Raw genomic sequence first — 19649 nt, 5'->3', positions numbered from 1 at the left:
AAAAAAAAAGGAAAAAGAAAAAGCAAAAGTTGAACTGATCCTAGAAAATGAATGATTCCGTGAAAATTCTCTCTTCACTTTCACTTTCACTTTCTTGCTCGATCGTTCGTGTATCTGTTATAAGCGAGAAAATCGAAAAAAAAAAGCGAATTCACAACTTTCTAAATTTATAATAAATTTACTCTTGACTCTTCTGTTCGCAAAATCGATGTTTATCAAAGTACACATTTTTTTATTAATCAAGTCGAATCAAGTGGAACTTGGTTTGCTGAAGATCAATGTTGGCGCAATATATCATTTGCAATTCTTTTCAGTGAATTTGTATTGCGAAATTTTTTAAATTTTTGTCGAGATAATGAAAGGAAATGCGAAAAATTCAACTTTTTTTTTCATCGTTTTGTGTCTCTGTAATTTTACAAAAATATTTATTAGTCGTTAATTATTAAAGCAACGAGTTGCTCGAATATTTCATTACTAGATTATTGATGTTCATCTATTAACAGAATTAACAAGATATAAAACTAAACATAAAAATATTCAGAGAATATATAATATTATATGTAAATATAAAATATAAAATATAAATATAAAATATAAAAATGTGAATATAAAATATAAAATATTCAGTATTATACTCGATACAAATTTCTATTCCTTTGATTGTATTTGTATAAACATCCATGTTTATTAATTTTATTAATATTCAATATTAATAACCGAACAAAATTATAAATTTGTATGAATATCCATGTTTATTAATTTTATTCATATTCAAGATCAAATAAAAAGTAGAAAAATTATTATTCAATAGTTACAAATACTATTACGATTATATCATTACAAATAAACTAAATAAATAGATTTATAAGAAATGTAAGAATACCAAAAATACTAGAATATATCATTTCTATTTTATTTTAATATAAAAACCTTTCCAAGTAAATTCCATGTTTCTACAGTGTAAAAAAAAAGTTATGTAAAAGGATGCCGTTAAAAAACTAATTAAGAGCCCTTTTCTTCTTTTTTAAATGTTGCCTCTTATAGTTCATAATGTGTTAAAATAAACCACAAAGACTCATGTCAATCAAACGTGTATTTTTTTTTTTTTTTTTTACTAGCCCTCCAAAGTATAGGTAATTTTTANAAAACTAATTAAGAGCCCTTTTCTTCTTTTTTAATGTTGCCTCTTATAGTTCACAATGTGTTAAAATAAACCACAAAGACTTCCTCCAAAGTATAGGTAATTTTTAGGCCCGTTAAAAACTAATTAAGAGCCCTTTTCTTCTTTTTTAATATTGCCTTTTATAGTTCATATGTTAAAATAAACCACAAAGACTTATGTCCATCAAATGTATAGTTTTTTTTTTTTTCTACTAGTCCTCCAAAGTATAGATAATTTTTAGGCCCGTTAAAAACTAATTAAGAGCCCTTTTCTTCTTTTTTAATATTGCCTTTTATAGTTCATGTGTTAAAATAAACCACAAAGACTCATGGCAATCAAATGTGTAATTTTTTTTTTTTTTTTACTAGTCCTCCAAAGTATAGGTAATTTTTAGGCCCGTCAAAAACTGTACTGCCCCCCTTAAAGAGTGATTCATCGTAGCTTTTTACTTCCATCCTAAATACATAATAGCTCGGAACCTTCGTCATCGAGTAAATAAATTTTCGTGAAATCGTTGCCAGTGACAGTTAAAAAAAAAAAAAAAAGAAAACCTGGGTACTTACACTGGTTACCCTCCTGCGCGCCGAACGCGACCAGCATTTTTGCAAGCGGCCTGTTGTTGCTGAGCACCGCAACGTCCAGGGGTGACAGGCCGTCGCTGTTGACGCTGAAAATCCAATTCATATCGATGTTACTCGCCAGGGGAAGATTAATTGCCGAGAGTTAATGCTAAATCACGATAAAACTCGCGTCGCACTAATTTGTCACGTCCGACAACGAGTGGAAAAAAAATTTAATACAAAAATATGTGTGTGCGTGTGTATGTGTATATATATATATATATATATATATATATATATATATATATATATATATATATTTTTTTTTTTTTTTTCTTTTTTTTTTGAATAAAATTTTGTCAAAATTGACAAACGAGAGACGACTTATAAATTGTTTGAAATTTAAAATTTATGGAGTGCGTTCATTTTTAAACGCGACAGCTTTTAACATTACAATATAATCATTCTCCTTAAATTTCCAACAAGTAAATCTATTATCTTATTATTCGTTATTATTACAGGATTGTCACAAGTATGAACTAAATAAAAGTTAAAGGAAGATGTAATATATCGGTTATATTTCAGATTTTAATGAAAACGTTTACGTGCAATAACCCAACTATTATAATTTTCTATCGAGTAAAAATCAACGGCTTCGAATGACAAAAAAATTCTGAAAAAATTAATTAAATACCGAAAAGATTAATTTCGAAGGTTAAGGAAATGATGAAATTTCAAACTCATCTTCATACCAAAATATTTATACAACGCCAAAAAAAAAAAAAAAAACAAGAATCCTATCAATTAAAATTTCGAAATTCAGAATTCCGAATTATTATTAGGGTCATCAAACATAGGATACTGTAGTCAGAGGATACTGCATTGTCTTTTGTGACTAGTATAACATACAGTCGTTCATCGTTCGTTGGAAGGATATACAGGGTGATCACTGAAAAACTGAAGGGTTTGAAAATGTCGTAACTTGTTCATTTTCAATCTTTTTTAGTTTTTTTTTGTAGGTTATATAATAAAATTAATAATATATTATATAATAAAATTTGTAGAGATATAATATAAATAAATGTTTATTTAATAGGAGTAATGATAATAGAACAAATTAATATTAATATATTATATAATAGTAATTATTAATATATTACTATATACTAATATTATATAATATTAATTAATTAATTAATTAATATTATATTATATAATAAAATTTGTAGAGATATAATATAAATGTTTATTTAAAAAAATTTAATATTATGCAACATTAGTGTAAAACATACTAATATTATACAATATTAAATTAATTAGTTAATTAATATAATATTATATAATAAAATTTGTAAAGATATAATATAAATAATGTTTATTTAATAGGAGTAATGATAATAGAACAAATTAATATTAATATATTATATAATAGTAATTATTAATATATTACTACATACTAATATTATATAATATTAATTAATTAATTAATTAATATTATATTATATAATAAAATTTGTAGAGATATAATATAAATGTTTATTTAAAAAAATTTAATATTATGCAACATTAGTGTAAAACATACTAATATTATACAATATTAAATTAATTAGTTAATTAATATAATATTATATAATAAAATTTGTAAAGATATAATATAAATAATGTTTATTTAATAGGAGTAATGATAATAGAACAACAAATTAATATTAATATATTATACAACATTAATTATTAATATAGTATTATATACTAATATTATACAATATTAATATTAATTTATATAATATTAATTAATTAATTAATATAATATTATATAATAAAATTTGTATAGATATAATATAAATAATATTTATTTAAAAGGAGTAATGATAACAGAACAGCAAATAATTAAACAAAACAAATAACATTCGATTAACACGAATTAACAGCTCAAATAAATTCTTTTGACACATTTTTAACAGCTCTTTCTGAATTCTCTCTCAAGACTCGGTTTTTTTAATTCGCTCGACTCTTGTTTTAAAAAGAAAAGTGTCCCATGCCTACGTTGGACTTTTCGCATCACATTCATATTTCATCGTATTTCTTATTATATTATATCTATATCCATTAATTATATTTCCAAATAAAATAGTAAAAAAATTAAAAAAACGCTTCATTATTTTTCTTTTATATCATCCAGTCATTCCAGTGACCCACCCTGTACAATCAAGTCGAATACGAATGCGAAAATGACACGAATCGTCCATTGTCGTTCGAACGCGATGCACGATGGAAATAAATCGGTGAGAACCGATGGAAAATGCCAGCGTTCTGCCGCCGAGTTCGAACTCGGCGAGGAAATAAATGATCGGCGCCTATTTCCGCGAGGTAATCGGCATCAATTTCGTTCTTGGATAAACGCGCTTTTGCCAACTGCAGTAAACTGGGACAAAGAGAGAGTGGAAGTGGATAAACCGATTACCGTTGGGCAGCAAATGGATGTACAGCGGCGATTACGACGCGTGTACACACCGATTGCAACGCGAACGTCGACCCGCGAATCCCGATTATTCGATTACGCGAAAGTTCGACACGCGTTTGTTTCGTTTCCCGTGTTCCGATTAGCATTCGGGATTATCGTCCGTCACGAGGGTGAATCGTCTTGGAAAATTAGTTCAATCCGTTTCTGTGTTAACAACATGCGGCTGGGCAACTGACTGCGGACCATAACGAGTGACCGAATCGTATACCAATAATTCGTCGCTTTTTTTTTTTTTTTATAACTCCAAATTATTGAGAAGCAAGAAATTTATTATTTGTTTTCGCCTATTTTGTTTCACTTAGATATACTTAGAACTGAGATTATTATTTGTTCTTGCCTATTTCGTTTTACTTAGATATACTTTTTATAACTCGTCGGTATGATATATCACTGGATAGAAATTATTGAGAAGTAATAAATTTATTATTTGCTTTTGCCTATTTCGTTTTACTTAAATATACTTAGAACTGAGAAAATATTACAATTTTGGAACAAAAAATTCTCGACGTGCGTGGTTAACCGCTTGCGCTGACAAACCGATTGCGGACCATAACGAGTGACCAAACGAGTGTACCAATAATTCGTCGCTTTGTTTTTATAACTTGAAATTATTGAGAAGTAATAAATTTATTATTTGTTTTTGCCTATTTTGTTTCATTTAGATATACTTAAAATTGAGAAAATATTGCAATTTTGGGACAAACAATTCGCGACGCGCGCGGCACGTCATTCAAGCGCAAGAGGTTAACCACTTGCGCTGACAAACCGATTGCGGACCATAACGAGTGACCGAACCGTGTACCAACAATTTGTCGCTCTCTATTTGAACTCGTCGGTATCGCTGGATAGAAATTATTGAGAAGTAACAAATTTACTATTTGCTTTTGCTTATTTTCTTTTACTTAGATATATTTCGAACTGAAAAAATATTACAATATTGGAACAAAAAATTCTCGACGTGCGTGGTTAACCGCTTGCGCTGACAAACCGATTGCGGACCATAACGAGTGACCGAACCGTGTACCAACAATTCGTCGCTTTCTATTTGAACTCGTCGGTATCACTGGATAGAAATTATTGAGAAGTAACAAATTTACTATTTGCCTTTGCCTATTTTCTTTTACTTAGATGTATTTAGAACTGAAAAAATATTACAATATTGGAACAAAAAATTCTCGACGTGCGTGGTTAACCGCTTGCGCTGACAAACCGATTGCGGACCATAACGAGTGACCGAACCGTGTACCAACAATTCGTCGCTTTCTATTTGAACTCGTCGGTATCACTGGATAGAAATTATTGAGAAGTAACAAATTTACTATTTGCCTTTGCCTATTTTCTTTTACTTAGATGTATTTAGAACTGAAAAAATATTACAATATTGGAACAAAAAATTCTCGACGTGCGTGGTTAACCGCTTGCGCTGACAAACCGATTGCGGACCATAACGAGTGACCAAACCGTGTACCAACAATTCGTCGCTTTCTTTTTATAACTCGTCGGTATCACTGAATAGTAATTATTGAGAAGTAACAAATTTATTATTTGCTTTTAATTTATTATTCTATTTTATATATTTTGTTATTGCAATTTTGGGACAAACAATACTCGACGCGCGCGGCACGTCAATTCCAGCGCGAGCGGTTAGTAAGAGCAGGACAGGGTAAAGTCAAGGCACGGAATGATAAATTCTAATTTGCCTATCACCTTGTACTCCGTTAGCTCGCGTTAATTGGGGTTCGATGCAACGTCCGTTTGCCGGGACAAAGCCTCTTCGTATGCATTTCGTCACGTTACACGGCTCCTACGTTGTAATCGTATCGATCCGCAACATAAGGCTCGTTAGATACGTAACAATTCCCGACGAGATAATTAGATTTCGTTGACTAAATGGACACGGTAGATATTTCACAGCGTTACTGCTTTCTGCACTATCACAGCCATTCACTGTGATATCGTGATAATCTATTTTCCGTGGTAGCAGCACTCGCAACGATTAATTCTTTCTTTTTCTCTATCGTGCAGGACAAGAGGTCCTCTATTTTACATGTAACAATTGTTGATGACAATGAAAAATATTTCAAGTTATTATAACTTTTGTACAAAAAGACTCGCGTAACAGTTCAGTTGACCTCGTTTCTTACTCTCTCTACTTTGACAATTCTGAATTAATTTCTTTTCCAAAAAGAATGTTTTTGTATCGCGTAGTAGATAAGAAAATAAGGACACCTTTTTTTATTCCTGAAGGAATATAGAAATTCAGAGGCGTCTCTGTAGATTTATAAATTTATGTCGTTTTTTCATATTCTGTGTCATTTGTTTTTGCACTTTAAATCTCTCATAAATGCACGTAAGATTCACAGCCCAGTTACAAGACTTCTATTGTGGATATTTTACATATATTTACATACGATTCGCATTTTATAAATGCACGTGAAAGTCACAGTGCAACTGTTACAACTGTAAAACTGTCATTAAATACATCTCGAGGAAATTAAACTGTCAGAACAGATTGATTCGTGTCAGTGTTATTTCTTATACATTTAAATAAATGGAGCAATATGTAAAAATTGTCGAGGAGGAAGATTTCTCAAAGTGATTGTCATACAAATTTATACACATAATTGCAGAAGTAAAACCTAAGAAAATATTTGCTTTACATATTGTGACAAATGCTATGCTTTCAATGTTTAGCATATTCTGTATATTTACAGTTTGACTCTACACAAGATATTGCACGAGAAAAAGATTTTACAGAAATTTTTTTATATAATCGTGAAAATTTATGTTTTTATATTACAACTAAAAGAAATGACTGAAAAAAAAATCTAACAAGAGATTTATTTTACACGTTGTAACGAGTGTTATACTTTCAGTATTTCATATACTTTCTTCTATTATCTTCTATTTATTTTACATGTTGTCCCTTAAATTTTATTCTACAAACACGTAAAAGGTTTAATTCCATAAGAATTGCAAAATTAAGACATCATTTCATCAATCAAATTTATATATATTTTTGCGCGCACAGACGAAGAAATAAAATCGAAAAAGGAGAAAGAAAACCTAGAATTTCGATATCCTACATAGTTTTACGTAATACGTGCATTTCGTGTATTTTTTATGCCTTCGAATAGATACATTTACAGTCTAATTCTACAAAGTTGAGACATTACAGAAATTTATATTTCTGCGCATAACCGAGGAAGTAAAATCGTAAAAGAAGAAAAGAACATTTTTATACGTTCGTACGTTCTTTACATTATATTTTGTGCATTTAAAATCCCCATACACCATAAAATATATCATAAAAACCTGCATAGTTTAACTACACCTAATCGCGTGATTGCGAAACTAAACGCCCGTCGAAAATCAAATATTTCCCGGTTGGATATTTCAATTGAAAAGAAGTGTCCGATCTCCATCCTCTCAGCCGACGCGGATATTTCATTTTTCGCAAATTACATCGTCGGTGGATTAACAGGGGGAATTGCCAGTGATTTTTAAAATGTCTGATCGTTCGATTACACGCGGAAATTGAATAAATGAAATTCAGCGGAAAAATGTTCAAGTTCTGTTCATTCTGTTTCCACGGGACGCGTCACGCTCTCTTTCTCTTCTCCGATAACAATTTACGATACGGCAAATTCATGGCTGATTTCACGGGGAAAATTACTCCTCTCTTCGGACTGTAGTTGGAAATTTATGAGGGAAGATCGAACTGCTCTTTTCTTCTTTTCTTTCTCTTCTCTCGGAGAACTTTTTTTTAATTTTCACCACGTTGCAACGAACAGCTCGATTCACTCGAAACAGAATGCACGAGCAGAAGCTGCAGTTTTGATATAATATAAATATTATAAATATATAAAATATAATATAATATTATAAATATAATATAATATATACATATACTATTAATATTACAATATTAATAATATACATACTGTTTAATATTAATATTTATAATATTAGTATATGTACATATACTAATAATATTATGAATATGATATAATAAATACATATACTATTAATATTACAATATTAATAATATATATACTATTTAATGTTTATACATATACCAATAACACTACAAATATAATATAATATATACATATACTATTAATATTATATTAACAATACATATACTATTAATATTAGAATATTAATAATATATATAATATTTAATATTAATATATAATAATTTATAATATATACATATACTAATAATATTATAATATTAATAATATATATACATATATTATATTACTATTGATATTATAATATTAAAAATATATATACTGTTTAATATTAATATTTATAATATTAGTTTATATACATATACTATTAATATCACAATATTAATAATATATATACTGTTTAATATTTATACATATACTAATAATATTATAAATATAATATAATATATACATATATTATTAATATTATAATATATATATATATATATATAATTTTATAATATATGCTATTTAATATTAATATTTATAATATTAGTATATATATACTTATAATATTAAAATATAATAATATAATAATATATACATATACTATTAATATTATAATATTATTAATATATATATACTATTTAATATTAATATTTATAATATTAGTATATGTATATATACTAATAATATTATATATAAACATAATATAATATTATTATTATAAATAATACAAGTGTTTTAATATTTCGTCGCTTTACAAAAATATAACTTCACAGAAATAGCCGCCAATCGATTTTAACGCTATTACGGTCCGGCTATTTTTGCAAAAACATATTGTCGGAATATTTCAATGTTTTCGAGTATTGTGTCGCTTTACAGAAATAGTTGCAACTTCACAGAAATGGTTGTAACGAAATTTGAAGCGATTTGGTTATTCACGTGCAGCAATAATTTCAATATTTATGAAATACGTACGTATGCTAAATAGCTTTCGTTTAAAACGTTCATTCGGATTTACGTTTCTGTTAAAATTGAAAAGTTTTACTCGAATTTAAACGAATAATCCTGAGTTCGTTCTTCTTTCAAGATATTTTTCACATCATCTGGCGAGTGGAATAGGACAAAACAAAAATTCAAACGTCTTTGGAAATATTGAATATTTTTTTCTTTATGACAGGTTGTTTAAAGACTTGCTGTACGATTTTCTATTAATTTTCTATTACAAATATTCCAATATAATTCTATTCTAATATTCTAATATAAATTAACTGAAAAAGGTGGAAAACAAAAATAATAATAAAGTGATCGCTGTAAAGAGAATACTTTGATCTTCGAAACCATGATAAATCTACTCGCGAGGGAAATTTTGTTTAAATTTTTACAAGTTTCAAGAACAAAGGTATCCCTACTTCATTACCCTACTGCGCGATGTAAAAACAACTTGTAAAAATGCACTCGGAATTATGTTCATGAGATATAATGAATTTTCTGTTTTTAATTACTTTTACAAAAGATGCTCGAAATGACCACCTTGCATTTGAAGACAAGCCTGCACGCGTCTTGCCATTGATCTGGTTACTCTCTCTATCATTCCTGGTGTTTCTCGAATTTGTCGGAAGCCTTGCTCTATTCTATTTCGTAGTATTTCAGCATTTTCAATCGATGTTGCGTATACAATAGATTTTAAATGTCCCCGCAAATGAAAATCTAATGGATTCAAATCCGGAGAACGAGCAGGCCATGCAATAGGACCTCCACGACCAATCCATTTATCTGCAAAGTGTTGATTTAAAAATTGCCTAGCCACTCGGCTAAAATGCGGCGGAGCTCCATCATGCANCTAAACTGGTGTTGATGTCTTGAATGCACAATAACATGTGGGTTTCCTTCATCCCAATTATGATTATTATGAAAATTGAATGTACCATCTTTGGTAAAATTAACTTACTAGAGTTTGCACTGTTTATAAAATTCATTATATCTCATAAACGAAGACAGACAGGACGTATATTTATATGACTTTTTTTTAGGCATACAATCAGCTCCCGAAATGGGTTCCACAAGTTACGAATATACACAATATATATATTTATATTTATGTATATAATACAATATAAATATAAATATATATATATATATATATATATATATATATATATATATACACATAGGGTGTTTCGTAACTTGTGGAACCCACTTCAGGAATTGATTGTGTATATATATATATAAAATTAATATATTATATATATATATATATTTATATTGTATTACATAATTATAATTATAATTATATAGTATCTATAATTATATTATATATATACATTTATATTGTATTATATAATTATAATTATATTATATATATATTGTATTACATAATTATAATTATATTATACATATATATTTATATTGTATTATATAAGTATAAATAAATAAATAAATAAATAAATAAATATATATATATATTAGAAAAATAGACGTCACAGAATTTCACCTCTGCATTTGTACTCACGTGTAAAATGCAAAATAACGTAACAATTTTATAAGAATAGTGTGTCAAATTGACACAAGAGACGGACGAAGGTTTAAATAGTAATTTCTCAAACGTTTTATTCAAATAACGCTCAGGTTTGAAACAGAGTGCGTATATATTCCAAAATCCATCGTCCAGTTCTATGTTAATTGGCTTGTTCTCCCGAGTTGCCAGGGAATTTAATTAACAGTTGCAATTAACCTACATGAGGATCACGTGGAGTGCCACGGTCCTTTGCCTCGCAAATCAACGCGTCAGATCGCCAACTTCTTTGCGATTTCCAAAGTGATACGATCTTGTCTCGTCGCTTATTTATAAAGACGATTTAATTCACTTTCATCCGTCCCTCGTTTTTTCCAACGAAATTCCAATTGCTGGTCTCATGTCGATACGATGATAAAATATTAACAGTTAATTTAAAACTACTATGGTTGTGGCAGAGTATTTCTGACGAAAACTCGATGAAAAATTGTGGACTCGTGAAAATCGTAAAATGGCAAATTTTAAGGAACCTCATAGTAAATAACAAAATAAGTTATAACAAATAATAATAAATAACAAAACAATTTATAACAAATAGCAATAAATAACAAAACAATTTATAATAAATAATAATCAATAACAAAATAATTTATAATAATAAATAAAATAATTTATAACAAATAGTAATAAATAACAAAATAGTTTATAACGAATAATAAGTAACAAAATAATTTATAACAAATAATAATAAATAAAATAATTTACAACAAACAGTAATAAATAACAAAATAATTTATAACAAGTAATAATAAATAGCAAAATAATTCATAATAAATAATAATAAATAACAAAACAATTTATAATAAATAATAATCAATAACAAAATAATTTATAATAATAAATAAAATAATTTATAACAAATAGTAATAAATAACAAAATAGTTTATAATAATAATAAATAACAAAATAATTTACAACAAATAATAAATAAATTAATTTATAACAAACAGTAATAAATAACAAAATAATTTATAACAAATAATAATAAATAGCAAAATAATTTATAACAAATGATAAATAACAAAATAATTCATAATAAATAATAATAAATAACAAAACAATTTATTACTAATAAATAAACTAATTTATCACCGTGTGATTTCTTGTCACGAAACTATTTTGCAAACAGTTCGAATATCGACAATGTTTCGAACATTGACAATTTGGCGTACGCGAGTTTGTGGTCACTCTATGTTAGAGAAATAGTAAATAAATAGTATGATGAAGTAAATAATAGTACGACGAATGTACAAGTACATTTTATAAGAGAAAACGTGAGTCGACGCAAGAGACGGATTAAAAGTAATGTGAAACAATCAAGTCGTTTTCAAGAGGATCGTGGAAACTTCACGAGCGACGTTGAACACGTGATTCTATCGAAAGCAGAAAAATACACGAGAACTCACCTGTTCACGTCCACGTCCGTCGACTCCAAAATTGTTCTGGCTTTGTCGAGGTGGCCATGTTCCACTGCAGCGAAGAGGGCTGGAAAAAATAAGAGGTAAATCGAAACGCCTGTTGCCAGACGATAATTTTAATAATTTCCCGCCGCCACCGAGTGAAGAAATTTTCGTGATTCACTAACGAACTGGAAATAACACGTTCCACGAATGTATGAAAATAACAAATGAAAAAATATATTGTAACGAAATCTGATAGGAAAAAAAAAAAAAAAAGAAATTAAAATACAGCGATGAACAAAAGTTGACTCGGAGATTTTTTTTGCATTTTTTTTTTTTAAACGCAAGCTTTATAATATTTGATTGTTGCAATAAAAATTGATAACAGATTGTTGTAATAAAAATCAGATCAATAATAATATTAATTATAATATTTTATTGTTGTAATAAAAATTGATAACAGAAACTACATAGATATAAAATCAATGTAAGAGTGAAAAATTAAGTTTGGAATTGTTTGTAATGATGAAAGACATAATGAAAATATAGAAATTTCAAAATTTTATTTCGGTTTTATTGCGACAATACTTTAACGTAGGAGCTTTTTATGAATATACATTGTACGTATGTATTGTAATTTCGAAATTTGATTAATTTTACTTTATCTGTGAAAATTTGAAACAAATTTAAACATATGAAAATTACAAGATCACGAAAATATCAAAATATGTTTAACCCTGTATTTATATTTTCCCTCAAGCATATCTTGAAACTCTTATATACACGTTTTCAAATTTGTTTAAAGTTTTACCAAATACGTACAATCACGATTTTAGTGTCGATAAAATTTCAAAATTGACCCAAGACAATATGTACGTACGTAGAAATTCTTTTCGCGAGCCACTGTGTAACTTATGTTTCAAACATCAAAGAACCACGAAAATTACATTCTACGAACGATTTTTATACAAACTGAACAAATACAAAATTTCGTCATTTATTCGTTTAATGGAAAATTTTCCAAGGCAAACGTCGCTGCAAAATACTCAAAGAGCAACTGAACAAAGAAGCGAACGAGGCGAAAATAAAGATGGAGAAATAAAAAAAAAAAAGATACCATGCAAGTGTATGTTGAGAGACTGTGCTGTTAGGGGATTGATGTGCACCGACGAGATATTGTTCGATTGCTGATTTGCCTGATGCTTTTTCTTCCCGAAACCCTCCAGGAACTCCATCCCTTGCAAAGAGTACAGCTCTGCGTGAACACAAAATCAAAGGAAACTGAATAAAGACGAGGGAAAATGAAGAAAAAAAAAAAAAAAGAAAGAAAAAGGGACGACAACTCGGCGACGAGAAAGTAAATGAGCGGACAACAGCTTGACAATGACGCGGAGAAGGATTTTTTTCACTCGCGTGACTGTCTGATAACAACAGTCCTGAACAACGTGAAGACCTACTGTTGCGTAGTCAAAAAAAAAAAAGGAATCTTTCTGTTCGTGCGAGTGAACATGTTCATTTTAAAAAGGTGAAACTTGCACAAAGTGAAACGCAGAGGGAGAGAGTTTAAAAAAGAATCCCGAATATTTTTACTTTTCTTTAATACCGTGCAGCGTTAATTAATGCGCTTTCTTTTCTTTTCTTTTCTTTCTTTTCTTTTCACCTCTTTCCTCGCGCGATGTCACACTGAAGCAGTTGAAAAAGCAAAATAAGGAGCAACAAGCAAAAAGGAAATAATGTCTCTCTTTGATTTCAATGCGACTTTCTCGATCTTCGATCGCGTTACGCGAATTGGCAAATATGATGACTTGTTGTGAGAGACTTATAAATTATATTAATTAATTCAATTAATTCGTATTGTAGAGTTTATTTGTTTACGTGATTAATTATGATTTATGTTTTCTATTAAAATATCCTTTGTATTTGTTACTTCTTCTGTCCATTATTAATATCATTATTATAACTTCTGTTGTTATTAATATATTTTTGTTTGTTAATATTACTAATATTATTATTATTAATATTATTATTTTATTAACATTACTTTTTGTTACTGTTATTATTATTATTTTTGTTATTATTCATATTACTTTTTGTTACTATTATTATTGTTGTTGTTGTTTTTGTTATTATTAATATTATTTTTTGTTACTGTTATTACTTTATTTTTGTTATTATTAATATTACTTTTTGTTGCTGTTATTATTATTATTATTATTTTCGTTATTATTAATATTACTTTTTGTTGCTGTCATTATTATTATTATTTTTGTTATTATTAATATTACTTTTTGTTACTGTTATTATTATTATTATTATTATTTTTGTTATTAATATTATTTTTTGTTACTGTTATTATTATTTTTGTTATTATTAATATTACTTTTTGTTACTGTTATTATTATTATTATTATTATTATTTTTGTTATTAATATTATTTTTTGTTACTGTTATTATTATTTTTGTTATTATTAATATTACTTTTTGTTACTGTTATTATTATTATTATTATTATTATTTTTGTTATTAATATTATTTTTTGTTACTGTTATTATTATTTTTGTTATTATTAATATTACTTTTTGTTACTGTTATTATTATTATTTTTGTTATTATTAATATTATATAAATATGATGTTTCAAGGGATTATGCAATTTGTTTGTTCATCCGTGTATACTAATTATTATACATTTTGTATATTCTCTATTAAAATCTCCCTTTTTATCTCCTGTTCTTTTTCCTCCCAAAAATTAATTAATTAACCCAATTTATCTAAAAAAAGTATATATATATATCGAGTCACATGACTTATTTGTTATTGTTTTACAGAGTTAGGTCGCTTGTAAACGTGTAAAATTAAAATTAATTGTTAGCATTTTTTTCTTTACAATTAAAGAAAAATTCGAAGTGAAGCTGAGATTGACAATTTATGTAAATTTTTGTAAATTTTACAAGGTGCTTGTAAATAATACGGATGAAAATATATCTCTCTCTTGCATCATGCACTATTTTCAAAAAAATTTGTTGCTTTCGTCTTGGAAATAAACGTACGATAATTTCGACGAAGTGAAATTCTAGATTATCTCCTCAATTGCAATATTACGTTGAAACAAACCTATTAGAAATAAATGTATGACAATTCTGTGTAATTTTAAAATTAAAGTGGATACTGAATTTCCAGACTAATCCTTTAATCATAATATTATATATATATTGTGATTAATAATTGTAAGATTGAATTTATATAAAAACTAGCTCCTTAATCGGAATTATCGAAATTATTGTATATACGTCATTAAATATCAAATAAATGAAATATATATATATATATCAAATAAACATATTAGAAATAAATGTCTAAAATTAAGATCCGTAAGTCACTGAAGTATAATAAAATCGTCACGTCGAAACTTCGTATTAAACTCATCTTTTCCTTCGCTAAAAAAAACAAGAAAACTGACGTCAGTTCTCAAAAAAAAAAAGGAAAAAAAAAAAAAACGAGAAAAGGAAAAAGAAAAGTCGTTCGAACTGATTAAAAAAACCTGATGGCCCGTACTTGATCCAGAAGCGGTCGTGAAAACGACCCTACCGTCCATGGATTCGGGCTCCCTCGAGTCTCTCATCGACTTCTTCCTGCCCACCTTGTTACGAAAGCTGCCGCCGCGAGCGTTGGTCCAAAAATTCGCGATATTGTCCACCGTTCGTATCCTGCACGACCTCGACGAGCATGCCGGCGACGATTTTCGAATTTTCTCGTTCTTCAGCACCTTCTCGATCGCGTGATCGCTCTTCCAGTCGACGGCGTTCAACACCAGGCTGCTCGCCGCTTCCTCGTTCTGCAACACCACGTCGTCCACCGACAAGCTTCTTCCTTTCGTCGCGTCGAACACCGGACGATTCTTCTTAACGAGACTCGTCCCAGCCGGCACGGTTTCGTTCGAGTCGTTATCGATGACGATCGTTAATCCATCATCGAGGTTCCTCTCCGATGGACGAGGTTCCTCCTCGAGAGGTTCCTCCACGCTCGCCACCGTTTCGAACAGGAAACCAGACACGGACGAGTCCAAAGAGCTGTCCAGCCGGAAAGTAGGATTCTCGTAGGACATGTGGTCGCCAGGGCAAACGCTATTGTTCTCTTTCACGCCGTTGGCCACCGAGGTCCAGCGAAATACACGCGGTACGAACGGAGGAGACACGGTGGTGTCATCGTTCCTCTCCTCGATTCTCTCGGTGAGGCGCAATTTGCTCTTCAGATCACTGGCGATCGAGCTCTTCTTTCGGCCGGGATCTTCTTTCTCGATCGCGGATGATTTGTTTCGTTGTTTCTTCGTGCCGCGCGACGACACCGAAGGCGAGAGATCGAAGCCGACGTTCAAGCGGAGGCTCGCGTGGGCTCGTAGCTTCGACATGAGCTTCATCGAGGCCCGGAACGACCTCGACCGCTTCAGGGTCGACGTCCGGTCGCTCGACGAACGCCTCGAGAGCAGTTCCATTTTCGGGCTGGACGCGGACGATTTGCGAAATTTCATCTGGAGGATTGTTCTTCGATTATCGTTGTTTGAACTGTCGATGAGAATCTCCCTCGATGATAAGAGACGACTGTTCCATGTATTCAAGTCTCGAACGCTGGTAGTTATTATACTTTCTTGATCTCGTTTCGATTGATATTTACGTTAGTTTGCTCTCTGGGTTAGGAAACACTCTTCTTCGGGCACTTCTTTGGTTTAATTTCTTGCTCTGGAATGACGTGTCACGCACGCGTGGAAGTTTTATTTCGTTCCGAATTGCAACGTTTTCTCAGTTTTAAGTGTATTCAAGGGGACAGTTTGAGAGTTTCAAAAAAAAATTTTTTTTTTGTTTTTGTTTTAAATAGCAGTTTGAAGTGTTAGAAGGTACAAAAGGTCTTAGACTTTAAAACGACTTATTCTGGGGTGTAACAATAAATCCATCAATTTGCATCACTGTTCACAACTTTAACCAGTATTATTAAGTGTAAATCGTGTGATTCGAATATTACTTTTGATGGAATCGAATGTTAGGGGACTTGGATTCAATTTAGTCGTGAATTGCAAGAACTGAGAACCGCGATATACAAGTAAAAAAAAGTAAAGGACGTTTTGAAACTTTAAACGCGTTTTTCTCGAAATTACTAGGTTTGTAGAAACGGAATCTAATCAACCGATTACTATGAAACTTGGTTACGTATCTTTAGTGTAACATTTACTAGAGATTGACGATCGAGCATTTTTTTAATTTCTAACAATTTCGACAAATATAAACAAAAAACGTAAAAATTTTACATTAAATTTTATATTCAATAGCTGCTGTTTTCATAATTTTCACAGAAATGAAAATGTTTGATCGTCAATCGCCAGAGAAGGCGCTGGCAACTAACTGACTGCGGACCTTAACGAGTGACCAAACCGTGCACAGTAACTCGTCGCTTTCTTTTTCTTTTGGACTCGTCGTTTCCTTTGGTACGATAGAAATTATTGAGAAGCAATAAATTTATTATCTGTTTCGCCTTAAAACTGAGAAAATATTACATTAGAGGCTGAAAATAGTCCTCACGTTTGACAAATAAAACGCAGACGTTTGGGAAAACACGATGAACGTCGGATAACGTTATTTAGAATTGTCGGGGATTTACAATAAAAGTCCAGGTTTTGCAACACGAGGTTTCCCCGCTGGAAGAAATAAACGACAGGTAGATATACTTCGTTTCTCATCAAGGTTAACGGCCAAGTTTTCACGACGCCATTAAATACACCGAGCGTTAAAGCGAACGTTCGAGTGAATATTCTTCAGGGGAGGACAGAATAAATCCTGACCAATAAAACGTGAACTGCGTTTCAAGCCGAAATTCTACCCTTCTTTGCTCGCCAAATCGTCGAATCATTCGCGAACTGATTCAGAATCGCCGAGGATACGAGAGAAATCGAGTTACGCAAGCCGCTTCGACATTTTAAAATCGCTGGATATGAAAAAAAATTTAAGAATCCACGAACGTTTACACTGGATGAAAAATGTTTCAGATTTTGAAACTTCACTGTGTCGTGTGTAAACGTTGAAAAAAACTTCTTGAACTGCGGTTTCGTGATTTCGTTCTCAGCGTTGATTGATTGAACTGTTATTCTTCTTTGTTGAATGTAACACATGTCAAGAAAATGAGGTGAAAGAATGAAATTTTAAAACAGTATAATAAATGTGAAAGGCTGGGGAATTTTTCGTCGTTTGTTTTTAATTATTTAATTATTATAATTTAGTTTGGTGTGTGATATGTCGTTTCTTCGAAATTTGCTAACCATGATAAGAATACCGATGATTTTATTATCAATTTCGATTTGCAAAAATATTGAAATTTTACTATCAATTTTCAAACATTTACTTTATTTATAGTTCATATTTAGGAAATAATTTCTATGATTTCTTACCCAAGTTTATATCTATTATTTTATTATAATTTCTATGATTTCTTATCCGAGTTTATTTCTATGATTATTATTCTATCATAATTTCTATGATTTCTTATCAAAGTTTATTTCTACGATTTCTTACCTAAGTTTATATCTTAAAATTCAGTATCTTTTAGGAAAACACAAACAGACAGCTAAACTTAAACACCACCAATTTTACGAATTTCTCGATTTTTATAAATTTGGAATTCGTAACATAGAAACAGTTACTTACTATCAAAGTTACATTTAAAAAACGATACTTCCCGAATGATACTAGTACACATTTTCTTCTAACGTCACGTAATTATTAAACGTCAAAAAAAAAAAAAAAAAAAAATCATTTCCTCTGCATCACATACTTTACACAACACACATAATTAATAGTCATTTTATTCATCAACCAAATATATCGCACAATTCAAATTACATGTTCGACATGTTACAAAAGAAAAGTATGAAATTCTTCAAAATTACGGATAATCTTGTTCAAATTCCACCGCATCTTCCACGATGAATGTTTCTCACTTTCAAATTGAAACAAAAATTTAAAACAAGAATTTTCCATCCAACAGTGCGAACTTAACTTCGCGCCGAATCTGATCGTACGTTTCGAGAATCGGAGATCGAGGAAAAACACCGAGTGGATCGCGGATGATGTCGCACGACAGACTGACATGCTCGAACGATTTTATTATTTACTTAGGACACGCACACGGTCGATTTCAGTGCAGCAAGCCACAATTGCCTATTACGAAGAAGTGGCCTGAAACGTCGCCTCTTCCTCCTCGAGACGAGCGTGACAATTTGTTAACCCAATCAAACTTATTGCTGGCGTCCGTGGCTCTGACTTGGCTTGGCTGGTTGGATCGCCAAGATCCGAGGGCATTGTATCGAGTGTCGTCGAAAGAATCAATTTGGAGTGCAACCGTGGCGAAAGTGGATGAACGTTCGAATTTTCCCGACGAATTTTACCTCACGACGAGATGATTTCTTTTTTTTTCTTTTTTTTTTTTTTT

The 19649-nt window shown here is 29.9% G+C and overlaps 1 protein-coding gene across 5 annotated transcripts in view; it reads right to left on the bottom strand.

The window, feature by feature from the left end:
- The window catches only part of LOC122532121 (ankyrin repeat and fibronectin type-III domain-containing protein 1), a 97960-nt gene that overhangs the window by 13801 nt on the left and 64510 nt on the right, over nt 1–19649 (bottom strand). For 2 of the 5 annotated variants that reach the window (XM_043660630.1, XM_043660629.1), the window contains exons 2-4: nt 13295–13432; nt 12184–12262; nt 1726–1829 (exon numbers count right to left, since the gene is read on the bottom strand). In XM_043660630.1, coding sequence (XP_043516565.1) covers nt 1726–1829; nt 12184–12262; nt 13295–13412 — 301 coding nt within the window. In that variant the 5' untranslated portion in view covers nt 13413–13432. Of the gene's footprint in view, nt 1–1725; nt 1830–12183; nt 12263–13294; nt 13433–15731; nt 16913–17746; nt 18136–19649 lie in introns of those variants that run through there. The other 3 variants (XM_043660627.1, XR_006307450.1, XM_043660628.1) reach the window with 3 other exon arrangements.

This window comes from Frieseomelitta varia, unplaced genomic scaffold (assembly GCF_011392965.1).
Source record: "Frieseomelitta varia isolate USP_RPSP 00005682 unplaced genomic scaffold, Fvar_1.2 scaffold_436, whole genome shotgun sequence".
Lineage (NCBI taxonomy): Eukaryota > Metazoa > Arthropoda > Insecta > Hymenoptera > Apidae > Frieseomelitta > Frieseomelitta varia.
The sequence above is the reverse complement of the archived record's forward strand: the minus strand, read 5'-3'. Positions and strand labels throughout refer to the sequence as shown.